The 15,508-nt window shown below is 38.5% G+C and overlaps 1 protein-coding gene and 1 long non-coding RNA gene across 7 annotated transcripts; one reads left to right on the top strand and one right to left on the bottom strand.

Moving 5' to 3' along the window:
* Positions 1-809: 809 nt before the first annotated feature.
* On the top strand, positions 810-2,130 carry LOC147763624 (uncharacterized). Its single transcript, XR_015333120.1, has 2 exons — positions 810-1,076; positions 1,708-2,130. It is a non-coding gene; the product is annotated as an uncharacterized LOC147763624 (long non-coding RNA).
* Positions 2,131-6,287: 4,157 nt separating this feature from the next.
* Positions 6,288-14,166, bottom strand: LOC147763623 (uncharacterized). 6 transcript variants are annotated; one of them, XM_087005184.1, is made up of 9 exons: positions 13,884-14,166; positions 13,207-13,269; positions 11,068-13,126; positions 10,766-10,963; positions 10,180-10,354; positions 9,804-9,949; positions 9,249-9,502; positions 8,574-8,673; positions 6,288-8,103 (listed from the first exon to the last, which is right to left on the bottom strand). In XM_087005184.1, exons 1-3 carry the CDS (start codon positions 14,018-14,020, stop codon positions 13,039-13,041), a joined length of 288 nt encoding a protein of 95 aa, XP_086861310.1. In that variant the 5' UTR covers positions 14,021-14,166; the 3' UTR covers positions 6,288-8,103; positions 8,574-8,673; positions 9,249-9,502; positions 9,804-9,949; positions 10,180-10,354; positions 10,766-10,963; positions 11,068-13,038. The 6 variants fall into 6 exon arrangements, 2 of the variants coding, with proteins under 2 accessions (XP_086861310.1, XP_086861309.1); XR_015332955.1 differs by having other exon boundaries at positions 11,068-11,940; positions 12,021-14,127; XR_015332956.1 differs by having other exon boundaries at positions 11,068-11,560; positions 11,613-14,126.
* Between the last annotated feature and the right edge of the window lie 1,342 nt (positions 14,167-15,508).

Raw genomic sequence — 15,508 nt, 5'->3', positions numbered from 1 at the left:
CTGACGAAGGAATTGGCACTGCAGTAGGGAGAGGTCTTGTTTGGAGGAAGAGTTAGTTTCAGTCTGACGTTTTTGTGTTTGTGGTGCTGTGTGTAACAGTAAAAAGGCAGAAATTAATATTTTTTTCCGGTCATGGTTTCTTGTTGATGTAGAATTCATTCTGAGATTTTGGGGTCGCTAAAGTCATAACCATAAGAACATGATTGATCCGACGAAGGAATTGTCTCTGCATTGGAGAGAGGTCGTGTGTGGACGAAGATTAGTTTCAGTCTGAGAAGAGTGGGTGTAAATAATCTCTTAGGTTTTCCTTCTCACAGGGGTGGAGAAGTTGAATTACCCTGCGGTTTAAAATATTTTTCTGAGTATTATTCTGAGTTGTGTGTTTGGAGGCATAATTATCCTCGTGACCATAATGGATAACGAAAAGTCTCAACCTTTTCCGTGGGTTAAGGGATTTTCAGGCAACCGTGCCAGCTTTGGCCAGGGCAGGTTCGGTTGGTCTGGGCGAAGGGTGCTCATTCGTCTCAGACAATCTGTGGGTTCTTTGACTTGGTGGGATCGGTGGCTTGTTAACTTTTTGGCTTCACTGCGGACAAGAAAGGACGGTGCGTATTTAAGGGAAATAATTGACAGGTAATTGTCGGTAAATAATCTCCTGGAGTTGGAGATGTTTGGCTGGAGAAAGCCGGTGTTGTGTTCTCCTTAGAGGTAGGGGATAAATTTTTGGGACCTAAAGTGGTCAGTGGATATATACCATGGAGATGGATATGGATTATAGGAGCCAGCATGCGCAGTACATTTTGGGTTTAATAACCTTGCGCGCGTTATACGTCACAGGTCTTGCGTAACTACCCACGTGCTACGATTTTTCCCTTGGGGGGGGCAGCAAGCGGCCATTTTGTACAGGAGCAATGTATAGATGGGTGAAAACGATACGTTGTTTTTAACCAAAAACGATGTCCCCGGGGCGAAACTGCCAACAACAAAAGTAAAGGAGCATACCAGCGTTGTTATGAAACGATGTGGTTAGCCTGTCAGTGACGAGTTAGGGAGAAAAGAGCAGCACTGATAGCAAGGTACTGTATACACGTGAACCGGCAAAGTTAATGATGATTTCATGTTGCAAAAGCATAATTAAATGAGTTAGTTATTTTCCAAACGATATTATTTGAATAGCAGATACGTAAATCAAACTAACAACAATAAACATTTTTGATGACATTGAAAATCAAAACCTGCGGTGCACGATAGGTTGGGGAGGACACTGCCACAACAAGTAATGCATGAATTTTGTTACACAACACCATATGCTTGTGTCATTGTTAACTCTGTGGTATTATTACTCAATTTACTGCTCAAATTAATACCTGATACTATTTCTCAGGCTACCAAGTACAAATCAACTTATTTTGTGGCAATTGACCTCCATGTTCTATCTTGTGTGCAGGTTGTTTATTATTATTATTATTTGTTCAAGCACATTTTAATGAAGTGTCTATGCTTTAACAAGAGAAATTTATGCTGAAGTTTAAAAGATTAAATCATCAGTAGTATGTACAATTAAAGCTATTAATTTGATTATGCATATTTGATTTTCAATTATCTTGATTATCATATGAGGTTTCTGCATTTTTCTCTTGCCCTCGAATCAATATCTAACAAGTAAATTGATAGTGCTTTATTACAATTTTTGCTTTATACTTTCAGATGTAAAAACTGTGTAGCAGTTGGTAAAGCTGTAGAGATTGATGTGAGCATATAGATCAGCGGAAATGGTATTACAGAAACTAGGAGGACAAGACATAGATAATGTACTAGTAGATCCATCATCACAGCAAGGATAGATGGTGTGATCTTGTCCCTGAAGCTATGCCACAAGTTTTCAAACTGGTTGAGTCCTTACTAAGACAAGCTGCTGCGGTGTGAATCGCAATATGTTCATTCAGGTTATACATGGCAGATTTATGACAAAAGAGACCTTCACAATATACTTCAAAGAAGTTATTCTTGCATCTATGCCTCATCAAAAGTACACAGTTACAGTGACTAGAACATTGTCTGCAAATAGTGAGGCAGTGAAGGCTGCAAGGTGCCATTGTTTTTCAGTATTAAGAATGACAGTATCTGTTATTTATTTATTTATTTTTATTTCTCATTTTTAATGGGAGGGAGACTCACTTTGTTCTTTCTATGCCCATTCAGTTAAGGGTTGATGGCAATATATGGTAAATCTGTCATGCCTGTATGTAGAATTTCTCTAGCTCAAATTTCTACATTTATTGGGTGCATTATGAAGTTTCCTGACTGATTAATGAGGTTACTTGTAAAAATACCTTGCTTACACACATTTTGTGATATTTTTACTACTTTATACATATGATTATTCACATCTCATCAGTGGTGTGTGAAAGGTACTTGGTATTTGCATTTTAGAACTGTAGATCTGTGTACCAGCAGGGTTATATTTCATATACAGGTATCTGCGAATGTTTCTTAAAATAAGCTTCATGTTTGATAATTAATTGGTTTGAAATAAATAAATAAATAAATAACCCAAATAAAATCAATTCATTTTATATTTCACATAATTTGTTTTTATTATTCTTCTAAGCATTTAATCATAACATCTCCCATCATTATACTGTTATTGTGTAATAACATTGAAAGTTTCCAAGTTTTTATTTACAGGTTGATGCTAACGTATTACAAATGAATGTAAGCATAAAAGCATATTTCCTTACTCAAATGTATCAAACAGTACCACTGGCATAATACCAGTAAAGATACAGGTAAAGATGACAGCATTGATAACTGGGTTTACAGCGCTGTTAGTGCAGCTTGGTAAGTGTCAGATTGTTATCTGATAAAGTTTGCTACTAGTACCTGAGAACAAAAGGTCTGGCACTTGACAATCAAGTTGATAAAATCACAAAACACCTGTAGAAAATAGAGTATACCCTGTACATGTACCTGCCCAACATTGATTTGTTCAGATTCTTGACTAAGGGGTGCGTTACAGGTGTCAAGGGCCAAGATTTGAACTTAGGGGGTTTGGCATGTCACTGGGCATTACCCCCGATTTCTGTCCAAATCTAATAAAGCCTCAGTTGCTTAACTTTCTCCAAATTTCCAATATCTACCGGTTGTGTTGTTTAATGCTTGGGGTCTCTTCTCTGGCGGCGGTTAATTGGGGACACCTGTGCGGCCTGTCAACGCACCTAGATTCACTTTTGCCGCCGCCACATTTTCAATTGCCGTAAATATCAAATTCATGAATAGAATAAGGAAAAATGACAGTTATGAAAAAATGTTTGGAAGTACCTGTCACCTTCGCCACAGTAACCATATGGGCTGTGATGCCCCCCCCCCCCACCACAGGCGACACCTTGCGGAGCAAACGTGCGTAATCCAGGGTGCAACTGAAAATAACCTTGACGCGCGACCTTATTATTAGTGAGTAATGTGTGAGAGATGTTTACGTCCAGTATTAAGACGGGATTGACCCAGGGGACACAGTTGTAGCTTGGTATACCAGACCAGCCAACTTGGTGACTCTTAACAGGGTTGCATAGCCAGTCAATACTCAGACAAAATAAGAACACAGGCAGTGTACAGTTAATGAGTACATTGGGAGATGAGTACATATCACCTGTGTAGTTAGAAATGTATGGCAATCATAATAAGCTTATATTAAATCTTTGACCTTGCATGTATTTGTTTCAGATTAACAGTGGCGGGAAGAAAAGAAGATGTTTTCTACTTTTCATAGGGTTATCATATTTTTGAAATTAATTTTTCCCCACTCGGGGAGCGTTTTTTGTTTTTCGTACTTTCGGGTTTACGGCGCGACATAGACCAGGCACTGAGATCTACACAACGCTCATTTCGTCTTCAATTCGGGCCCTACGATAAGACAACGAGGGTGTGGTGTGATAGCTAGGGATTTTCCACCGACGGAGGCATCATGGATCTTCAGCATTCAAGTCGTCTTTCACCTACGTAACGCTCCGGCAACCTGCAATCTCCGACGCGGCTGGGCCGTGATCAGCACCGTTCCTATCGTCATCGTGGGCTACGTCTTTTCGTGATTTTACGAAGAGGCCCTTACTACGCAAGTGACTACGCGCAAGATATACATGTAGACTATGAATTAATAACAAAGAACTGACAAATATATATTAAAACTAAAGAATTGTAAAAAGCAAATGGTCGAGAGACAACTCGATTTTTATGTTTTTTTTTTTGTGCTGTCTGAGCAATTGGATAAACCTATGTCCCTCTTCCTAATATGAAAAAAAAAAAAAAAAAAAAAAAAAAATAGGGAGAGGCTGGCGCAGCCGGCTCTCAGCACTGTTTTACATTTGCTTATTCAAGGTGTTGCCTGTTCTGAATCATTATTATTAGTATATTACTTCAACTGTCGTCAAACCTTTCATTGTATATATGTTCCACATTATTATCATTGGTATATTGTAACTTTTAATGTATATACTTTTTATAGTGACGCTTATACCAAAACTTGCAATGTATATATCTTAATGGCGCTTATAGCCGTGTTATTGCTATTCCATCCGTCAAAGTACATAATTTTAAAGGTAATGTTTATATTATTATTATAAGTTGTAAATACTATGGTGTATGTACAGGTTATTTCCACAAAAGGCTTATGTGACTGTTATTAAAATCTTTAATGTATATAATGTAATATAAGTATATATTTCAATGGCAATAACCACACCGTAAGAAAAATGTCATATAAATTCCATTTTCTTGTTTGGGAAAAGGAGGAATATGTCAGGAACCATAGTGTATAGAAAAAAGTGTAATTAGTACTTTTAAAACTTTCATACATGTTGTTGTATTAACTCAATCAGAGGAAGCCATTGTTTGATAAAATTCAGACATGGGAAGCCAAGTTGTACAAGTTGTTCAGATAATGCTTCACACCTTGCAGTTTAAATTTTAATGTCCTTTGTTTCGAAGCCAGTAATCTGTTAAAACTAGATTACAGGGTGTTATTAGGAGTGCCCGCCTTGAAGAAGGTGGATTTGTGTAACTGATTTGTAATAACTAAATTTTGTCATTTGCTACGGGAATGGGGGGGGGGGGTCTTAAAAATAAAAATTTTGGGCCGCAATTCCCACAGCAAATATGAAGGAGTACCAGTAGATAAGGCCGGTGCCATGAAACTGAGGGTCCGTGTGACAGAAAGTCCGTCCTCCATATAGTTAGGGTTAGTTTGACCTAAGTAGGTCAAAATCTAGGGCGAGGCTCACTTGTACAAATGAATGGGAAGCGGACTCTCTGTCATGGGGGACTTTCTGGTACATGTCACCGGTGATGGCACAGAAATGGGAAAATTCTTGGTTTTGTCTAGTTTTGCTTGCATTATACATTTATATAAAATCTGATTCTCAAAACAAATGCAATCGGCAAGTATTATGCTACAGGGATGGGAGTGAGGTGTTCTTAAGAAAAAAAAAATTGGACCTTAATTCCCTCAGCAAATATAAAATAGTGCCAGTAGATAATGACAATAATGGCACAAGGATGGAAAAAATCTTGGTTTTGTCTAGTTTTGCTTGCTATATACATTTATATAAAAATTGGGCCTCAATTCCCACAGCAAAAAAAAAAAAAAAAAAAGTGCCAGTAGATAAGGATAACAATGGCACAGGAATGGGAAAAAACTAGTTTTTTTCTCGTTTTACTTGTGTTATAGTCAAGAACATATACATTTATACACAATGTACCCCTTCGTTAACATTAAGGGGTGTTGGGTTCTTAAATCTACTGTGGGATTTATTTAAGTAAGATAGTTACTTCTCTAATTTGACTCAGGAAAGTCTAGGTAACGGCTCGAGTTATTCCTGGGGCTCCGTAACTTAAAAGCATCGCGTATTGCGAACGGCTACAGTGTATTACATGGGGCGAGCATGGACAAGTAATGGAATCGAGACGCTTGCGCTCGGTCGCAATGCGCGCTGCTTTCGAGTTACGGGGCCCGGGAGAGCAAAGTAACGCAGCACCACAGCTTAGTATCCAAAAACCAAAATTCAACTCATTACCTGGACATCGGCTAGTTTTATGGAAGAATTTGGAGTGACAGAAATAATGACGAGATTGTAAAAGTTTAAGTGAGAGGCGAAAGAGGACAATTTCTACTAATGATTAAACGAGCATACATGCGAGTCCATTTAAATTTGCAAGTCTCGCTTTTTTTAGCGATCTGTACACGACCACTTTTTTTACAAAAAAAAAAAAAAGAAAAAAAGAAAAAAAGAAAATTATAGAATATTTTTTATTCAACTATTATGTACAATTTTGAATATTTACAGTTGATTTAAAAAGGACTAATAATCAGTAATGAACTACGTAAACGCAATGAATTAATACATAGCAGTATTATCAAAAGTTCTAAGATTTTCCATCGTCTTCATCTAGCGTCGGAACGCACACAGTCCGATAATGCAGGTCTTGTGGTCGGAAACTGGTACCAGATGCTCTCGGGCCGTGGGGAAAAACCCGTCTAAACCCTTCGTGGGGAATGCCGGGAAAGTGCCCACGCCCGGATAATTCGGTCCTTATAACATGACGAAATCGGTTTCTATTGGCACGGCGCTGCGTACAGTTCAAGAATCGTCCCGTTTTAGACAGCATTGTGTGACGGAATAACCTTTGTCTTGACCAACTATTCTCTATATATACTATACACGAGGGGAAGCATAAAAACTTATTAAAGTAATTCTTACAGAAAACGGCACTGAAGCCATTAAAAAACTAACAAGAGACATAACAATTAAACAGAATCATTTTGACTTTATCTTGGAGAATTAAAACCATAAATAAAGTTGATCATTTTACAACTGCAAGCATCTTTCAAAACTTGATTATAGTTCTCTTTATGATAAAATGCAAACAGATTCAAGTAATATGATTATAACTCGGGAATATCAATGATTTCAACTAAACTTTGATATATAATTCGACTTAAAATACCAGGTTTCTAAAATGTAACTTTGCACTGAAATCGCAACTACCTGCATGATACAAGTACAGAATAAAGCAAGCTTGCTTCAAAATATTTCGGATCTCACATTACACTGTATGACCGCCCATGTAAATTTCAATCTGAATTTTTTTGATCCGGAGAAAAGGTGCATATGTGATGAAGTGGATGTATTTGTCAACTATAACACTTGAGAAAATCTGAATATTAGTAATGTGATCTCTATCTTGAGAGATGACAGCATCTCTCAAGAAGAGCAGACTGTACAAAAAATATAATGAAATATTTTCTCACACGTAAAATATTTCATTACAGATTTTGCACAATCTATCAATGTAAAATCTCTTCATGTAAAAGCGTTTACATGAAGTCAGATTTTACAAAGATGTGAGGGTTTGTTAGTAAGGTTAGTGTGCAGGTTAAGACCTTTTCAAATGCCATACTGACAAACAACTCCACATCATCAAAAGCACAAATTTGAAAAATGACCATCTCAGATTGAAACGAAACACAGACGACCACAAGTGGTGGGAATGTTTTTGTGAGCAAAAAACTATCTGCATTCAGAATGTGGATAAAGCAACTCTATATTCAAATTTATTAATATAATAATTATAGCAACTGTAGAGGTAGACTTTTCCTACAGAAGCACACATCTTATTCAATTGATCTTGTATGGAATGAAGAATTATCTTGAACCTCAGTTTTCTCTTCTGTTATTGAAATAAAATGGTTCACTGCATAAGGCATAAAATACAAATGAAATTTGATGCAATTTCACCTTGACATGTTTGTGACCCATGAACCCCAAATATTCTCAGCATCCAAAAGACTGATACATTATTAGACTGTATTCCCACTACATTCAGTACTGTATATTGCCTTCATTACCATTCCACATTCTCTATATTTGTTTGCAGAACAAGCCGTGTCCTTCAACACCAAAACTCGTGGGATGTCCGAGCATCGATGAAAGTGTCCACAGGGCTCCTTGCTAACGCTGTACAGTGTTTAACATCTTGGACATTTGGTCTTGGGTCGACGTTATCTGACATCATGCAGGCGTAATTATTGGAAAACTGCCAATTCATAGCCTACAAATGAAATCCAACTTTTACTCAAAAGTATGAAAAGCTATATCGAAAGCTTGCAGTAACTGCAACAAAGAAAGTATATCACTGGTATTTACACACCGTTAACATTAATGAAAAGCTTGGTTCTTAAAATGATCAGAGCGTTATTTCCAAATGTACAGTGAAATATGCTTCCTTTATTGAAATATATATATTATCTTTTTAGAGTAAGTAGACAGCAGTCTTCAAAAAATAAATTATTTCAAACATTTGACAAAAAAGTAAGAAAAGATGTTGCTATATTGAATATTGTAATGTTAGCCTACATGTTAAATTGTTGACTGTCTGTGCTACTTCTAATTCTACTGTTTGTTTACATAGGATATAGTTTTTGATCACTGTCAATAATAAGAAATGCCATAATACACCAATAATAATACTTAAAAAATTCAGAACCACTTTTCTTAAGTTGTTGATCCCCAATAACTTACAAAGTTATCTGTATAAAGATCCCTCAATCCTGAAGAAGTGTTTCATCTGGAGGTTTGGTAGTTGCAATCTTCATTTTTAGAATCCACCACTTTTGGTAGCCTGCAAATTTAAATTATTACTTCAAAATGTAATAAAAGTCAACCATTTGTATATGAAATGTGTTTTTAAAGTTTCAGCAGTTTGATGGGAAATAAATATCAAAAGCACTTTTGTCACAAACTTGGAAAAAACATTCAAGCGAAATATTTTGACATGCCACTGGCGACCTTCAGACTTAATGTCACAATGGGGTATTGCACAAATTAGTTTTAACAAAGGAAAGACAAGTTTAAGTAAAGCCTGAACAATCTAGATCCAGCGGGAGGAGTGTACTAGTATTCCATTAAGTGTTTAATTTGTGAAGGACTTATATGGGAGAGACAAAGAGAAAGTTGAACGTTAGAGTTAAAGAACACGGGAAGGAATAAGAAAGGGTACCCGAAGAGGGAAAAATACACTACAGCCCAAGGTAGCCTTCTGCTACAACGAACCATCACAAAAAACATTGATTGGGAGAGTGCCAAGATTCTACAAAAAGAAAGTGACTGGAGAACAAGAGGCGTAAAGGGAGGCATATAAACCAGGAAAATGCCTAACAATCTGAACAATATAGAGAGATGGAAATAAATACTCACTTCTACGGTGGCCTTTTATTACCACAACCACAGCACTGGAGGTGGGGGTGGTAGTTGCTAGTATACAATTTCTGGACCAGTGACAACGTCCCGGAGTCACATTGGTGGTGGGTGTTGGGGGCGGTAGCTCCAAGTAATCTGGACCAGTAACCACGCCCTGGAGTCACATTGGTGGTGATGGGTGGTGGGGGCGGTAGCTCCAAGTAATCTGGACCATTGACAACGTCCTGCAGAATATTGAGACTGTTGAGGATCTGAAAGTTGACGAATGGCATGTCAAAATATTTTGTATGAATGATAAGGTTTTTCCACATCTGTGACAAATTAAAAGAGCTTTTTACCTATGAAAAATGAGCACTGAATTTGCTAGAGTAAATTGTAAATGGAAAACAAAGGCCTGCACCGAGTGACAGGTCCCAAACATTCTTAAAACAATTGTCTAAGACCTTGCACAAAATGCTCAGTTTGTTGGAGTTGCACTGATAAAAGATCTGTATTATCTATACAATGAATGACAATCTAGTTCATTTACCCTTATCCTGTCCCATAACTTACCTTGAATGCTCTCTAATCACAACTATTGAAGGGCTCTTGAAACACTATATGATATAGCTGACATGGCTTTCTCCATTTTAGCCTTGTTAACCTTGTTAAAATGGACCGTCATCAGGACAGGCGCTCGCCAATGCTATCTGCCTCAACTACAAAATAAAAAAAAATTATAAGTCAAAAGTTTCCCTCTTTACTTCTCCCACCCAAATCCAATCTACTAACCATAAATATCTTAATCCTAGGAGTGGGTCATGGGTAAAAGACATTGCCTTCTGAATTTGAGCTGTCAAATTAATGTGGCTAACGGTCTTTAGTTTTTCAAGGTATGAAAAATCACTTAAGTGTTTTGTTTTCCCCAAAAAACAAGAGTGGTATGTACCTTTTAAGGGTTTCCATCTCTGTGAAACACCATATGCTTCTGATGCTCCCCCATGCAGCCCCCTAACATACAGACCATGGCAGGACTCAACCATGCACCAAGGATTGAATGTGACCCTCTTCTTGCACCTCTTTCAAAAAAGCGGGACTTTATCAGGAATTGCCCTAATTGAGTTCTGTAAATAGAAAGGAAAATTTGATTAGTTTTCAAAAATTGTATATCAAAAGCAGTCTGCAGCCAGAAAAATTGTTGGAATCGGTAGATTTCCAGAATGTGTCAATTTGGTGACATGGCTGTTAGATTTTTTCTATAAGTATGAAAAAAGAGCTTTTGATTTATTTTAAATGTAACTGTTACATCATGATTCGAGAAAAATGTCAAGGTCTTGTTAATACAAATATTAATGCAATCCAGTCTAGTCCTATTGAACTTTGTATTCGAACCAGTGAATCAAGATTCAGACATCTATATCTAGTTTTTAGGAAAGAAGGTGGACTGAATGGCCAGTAGGGTGAAAAGTTTATGGCACAGACTGCTGCTGAAAAATTAATTTTAGTGTATTGTTCTCGCCAGTAACACGGGTTACCTTGCAGGTTTTTCCGCCTCAGTGAAACACCATATGCTTCAGACCTTTCTCCAATGCAGCCTCCTCAACAGACCGTGGCAGGACTCACTGGCACCAAGGATTGAGGGCTGTATCGGTAGTGTGCACGTGGCCCTCTTCTCCTTGCAGTTGCCATGAAACGTTGGACAGGACTCGCTGGACGCTTCCTAGTGCAGCCACCTCGTAGACGGACCATGGCAGGCCTCGCTGGACGCTTCCCCAGTGCAGCCACCTCGTAGACGGACCATGGCAGGACTCGCTGGACGCTTCCCCAGTGCAGCCACCTCGTAGACGGACCATGGCAGGACTCGCTGGACGCTTCCCCAGTGCAGCCACCTCGCAGATAGACCATGGCAGGACTCGCTGGACGCTTCCCCAGTGCAGCCACCTCGCAGATAGACAATGGCACGACTCGCCGGACGCTTCCTTAATGCAGCCACCTCGTAGACAGGCCATGACAGGTCTCGCTGGACGCTTCCCCAGTGCAGCCACATCAAAGAGACAGGCCATGGCAGGACTCGCTGGCACCAAGGAATGGTCAAAGTAGCTTAAGTGTAGATGTGGGACGTCTCCTTGCAGTTGTGTTCTGTCAACAGAAAGAAAAATGAATTAATGACTTTTCATACTATGTCAGCACTCTGCAGTCAGGCTTACCTTTAAGTGGTTTCCATCTCATTGAAACACCATATGACAAGACTCGCTGGACGCTTCCCCAGTGCAGCCACCTCGTAGACAGACCATGGCAGGACTCGCTGGACGCTTCCCCAGTGCAGCCACCTCGTAGCCAGACCATGACAGGACTCGCTGGACGCTCCCCCAGTGCAGCCACCTCGTAGACAGACCATGGCAAGACTCGCTGGACGCTTCCCCAGTGCAGCCACTTCGTAGACAGACCGTGGCAAGACTCGCTGGACGCTTCATCAGTGCAGCCACCTCGTAGACAGACCATGGCAGGACTCGCTGGCTCCAAGGGATGGTCGAAGTAGCTTAAGTGTAGATGTGGGGTGTCTCCTTGCAGTTGTGTCCTGTAAACAGAAATAAAACGAGATTAGATTTCTTTCATTTCTCAATCCCCCCTTCCAAAAAGAAAAAAAAGATGACATACCTTAAGGAGTGTAGTCGAAGTCCCACAGGTGGCGCCCATCATCTTCTATGTCCTGTAAACAGAAATAAAAACGAGATTAGATTTCTTTCACTTCTCAAACTCCCCTTCCAAAAAGAAAAAAAGATTACATACCTTAAGGAGTGTAGTCGAAGTCCCACAGGTGGCGCCCATCATCTTCTATGTCCTGTAAACAGAAATAAAAACGAGATTAGATTTCTTTCACTTCTCAAACTCCCCTTCCAAAAAGAAAAAAAGATTACATACCTTAAGGAGTGTAGTCGAAGTCCCACAGGTGGCGCCCATCATCTTCCATGTCCTGTAAACAGAAATAAAAACGAGATTAGATTTCTTTCATTTCTCAAACCCCCCTTCCAAAAAGAAAAAAAGATTACATACCTTAAGGAGTGTAGTCGAAGTCCCACAGGTGGCGCCCATCATCTTCCATGTCCTGTAAACAGAAATAAAAACGAGATTAGATTTCTTTCACTTCTCAAACTCCCCTTCCAAAAAGAAAAAAAGATTACATACCTTAAGGAGTGTAGTCGAAGTCCCACAGGTGGCGCCCATCATCTTCTATGTCCTGTAAACAGAAATAAAAACGAGATTAGATTTCTTTCACTTCTCAAACTCCCCTTCCAAAAAGAAAAAAAGATTACATACCTTAAGGAGTGTAGTCGAAGTCCCACAGGTGGCGCCCATCATCTTCTATGTCCTGTAAACAGAAATAAAAACGAGATTAGATTTCTTTCACTTCTCAAACTCCCCTTCCAAAAAGAAAAAAAAAATTACATACCTTAAGGAGTGTAGTCGAAGTCCCACAGGTGGCGCCCATCATCTTCCATGTCCTGTAAACAGAAATAAAAACGAGATTAGATTTCTTTCATTTCTCAAACCCCCCTTCCAAAAAGAAAAAAGATTACATACCTTAAGGAGTGTAGTCGAAGTCCCACAGGTGGCGCCCATCATCTTCTATGTCCTGTAAACAGAAATAAAAACGAGATTAGATTTCTTTCACTTCTCAAACTCCCCTTCCAAAAAGAAAAAAAGATTACATACCTTAAGGAGTGTAGTCGAAGTCCCACAGGTGGCGCCCATCATCTTCTATGTCCTGTAAACAGAAATAAAAACGAGATTAGATTTCTTTCATTTCTCAAACTCCCCTTCCAAAAAGAAAAAAATTACATACCTTAAGGAGTGTAGTCGAAGTCCCACAGGTGGCGCCCATCATCTTCCATGTCCTGTAAACAGAAATAAAAACGAGATTAGATTTCTTTCATTTCTCAAACCCCCCTTCCAAAAAGAAAAAAAGATTACATACCTTAAGGAGTGTAGTCGAAGTCCCACAGGTGGCGCCCACCAGTTTGCAGTCTGCTTCCTGGACCTATAATAAAAAGAAACCTGGAAAGCATGGGAATATGCAATGACACTACGACTCCAGCCCACGACAGCAAAAAGGTGAAGTATCCTGCGAAGATGACCGAGCGACGATTCCTCGTGGGGAGAAGCGAAGATTTTAGCTGGCCAGCTAAGAGAAACGCCGAATCCACCGTCTAGACGTCTGCGTGTGCAGGGAACAATATGTCGAAGAGCGATGCGTTGACGTAGGATGAGTAGAAGATTCGGAGAAATGGGAGTCGACTCCCGTGTCCTTTGTGTTTGATACAGGGCGCAGCACATGGCATCCGTCCTGTTGCTCTAGATCTGTCCGCTGTTGAGTGAACGCACTTTTCAAATTTTGCGCTTTTATACCTTTGTTGACGTATAGTCACATGATGGCGTTCTTGTTGTCACCAATGGTCAACTTGTTCAAAGGGGATGGCCTTTGATAGTGATGCGCAAAGTTGGTAATGATATCTTATCAACATATACATTTTCTTTTATATTTTATATTTTGATTATTCTGCCTGTCAGTTTGTTTATAATAAGAGTAATAAGTTCTAAGCAATGTCTGTGAAATGTGCAGGCAAATTTGATGAAAATTTCTGAGCAACATACCTTCTCCCTAAAATTTTTATAGGTACGATGTCCGTTAAGCTGGTAGCTGTGAACTTCTCGCAGGCTACTTTAGTGTGCGTGTATTTGAACACTGATCCAAAATGTGGATGATGTAATTTGGCGTAGGGTGACTGCATTTTTGAGGCAGCCTGAGGGAGTATGGTTGTTCTGATTGTAGTGAATTGTAGAGAGACAATTGGAAGTACACTGGACTTAGGATGTTCAGTCACCCAAGTACTCTGAAACACAGCTGACTTGTTATTCTGAAAAATGAAAAAACAAATTATATTGATTTACAAAACCGGAAGATAGAAGCAGTGGATCATATTACTTATGCCAGGCAGAAGAAACGACTGAATGTATATTTTTATATTCAAAACGTCTACTGATTTAGGTAATAATTAATAGCCTGGAAGATAGCAGCAGTGGATCATATTACTAATGCAAGGCAGAAGAAACGAGTGAATGTATATGTCTATATTCAAAACGTCTACTGATTTAGGTAATAATTAACAACTGACGTCTCCCTTCATGGCGTCGGGTTATCAGTACTCCCACACCAGTAACATGAGTTATGAGTTGAGCAGAAACAGAAAAAGATTTTTTATAAAGATAATGCAAGTATATGTGTAGGCCCATTTATCTTTTTTTATATTACTAAACGTAAGAATTGTTTGTCCAAGTGAAACTTTACTTACATCAGCCTAGCAACTAAATCTGACGTTTTAACGTCTCCGAAAATAACTAGAATTTTTTGAATAACGCAATAATGCGGCCACCTTCGAGGTGTCGCCCGGTTTTTAAAAATTGAAAAAAGAAACTTTTCGGGGCGTCTTTTGTCGCGGGTCATTATTTTCAGTTGTTTGATGTTTTTTTTGTAATATTTTAGCCATTGATAGAATCTATAATTCAGTTACATCCACGATTAGCTAGACGAAATGGTGACAGGGAAAAGTCAAATTTTTTAAACGGCAAAAACTGCATTCTCTTAGAAAGCAATTAGCAAACATTCATTACCAGGCACTGTGAAAAATTCAACCGAAGTTGAAGACAAAATGTGTCAAAAATAAACGTGCATGTCGTAATACCTATTTAAAGCAGTATAATTTTTGTTAGTATTAAAAACGTGTAAATATTATCCACATAGGATATTTTTAAAGCCTTCGATATTTGAAATATTTAAACTTCCCATACTTTGAGGCATGCATGAGTCGGAAAATGTTTGCATAATTACATAAAAAACTAGAATTATCTCTTTATGTGACCACAGTTTACTCATGTGCCTTACATCATTCCCTTAAACCCTTTCCCAATATCGATTTCAGATATTTTTGACACATTTTGTCTTCATCTGAATCACGTGAACGTTATCAAGTGTCATAAGGCGTACATTACGAAAATATTTAGGTCTTGGAACGTGATTTGATGACTTTTTTAAATGCATATATATACAATTATAAATTTATAATTAAGTTATTTAATATCAAATTATAAGTTCTGACCGAGTTTTAAAATTTATTTTAGGAGGGGTAAAAAAACCCAACCCCATCTAATATATATTGGATACATCCGTAGGCTTATGTCCTTAGAACTAGGCGTACAAAATGTGTCTTCTAGCTAAAGTT

Source organism: Lingula anatina, chromosome 2 (assembly GCF_051362555.1).
Source record: "Lingula anatina isolate TDL-2025a chromosome 2, LinAna3.0, whole genome shotgun sequence".
NCBI lineage: Eukaryota > Metazoa > Brachiopoda > Lingulata > Lingulida > Lingulidae > Lingula > Lingula anatina.
The sequence above is the reverse complement of the archived record's forward strand: the minus strand, read 5'-3'. Positions and strand labels throughout refer to the sequence as shown.

Bases quoted from the DNA above. Each gene is read 5' to 3' on its own strand.
- LOC147763623 (XM_087005183.1), bottom strand. From the start codon at position 11,732: ATGGTCTGTCTACGAGGTGGCTGCACTGATGAAGCGTCCAGCGAGTCT. The intron at 11,370-11,437 runs GTAAGCCTGACT...TTCTGTTGACAG, and splicing joins GAGATGGAAACCACTTAAAG to AACACAACTGCAAGGAGACG.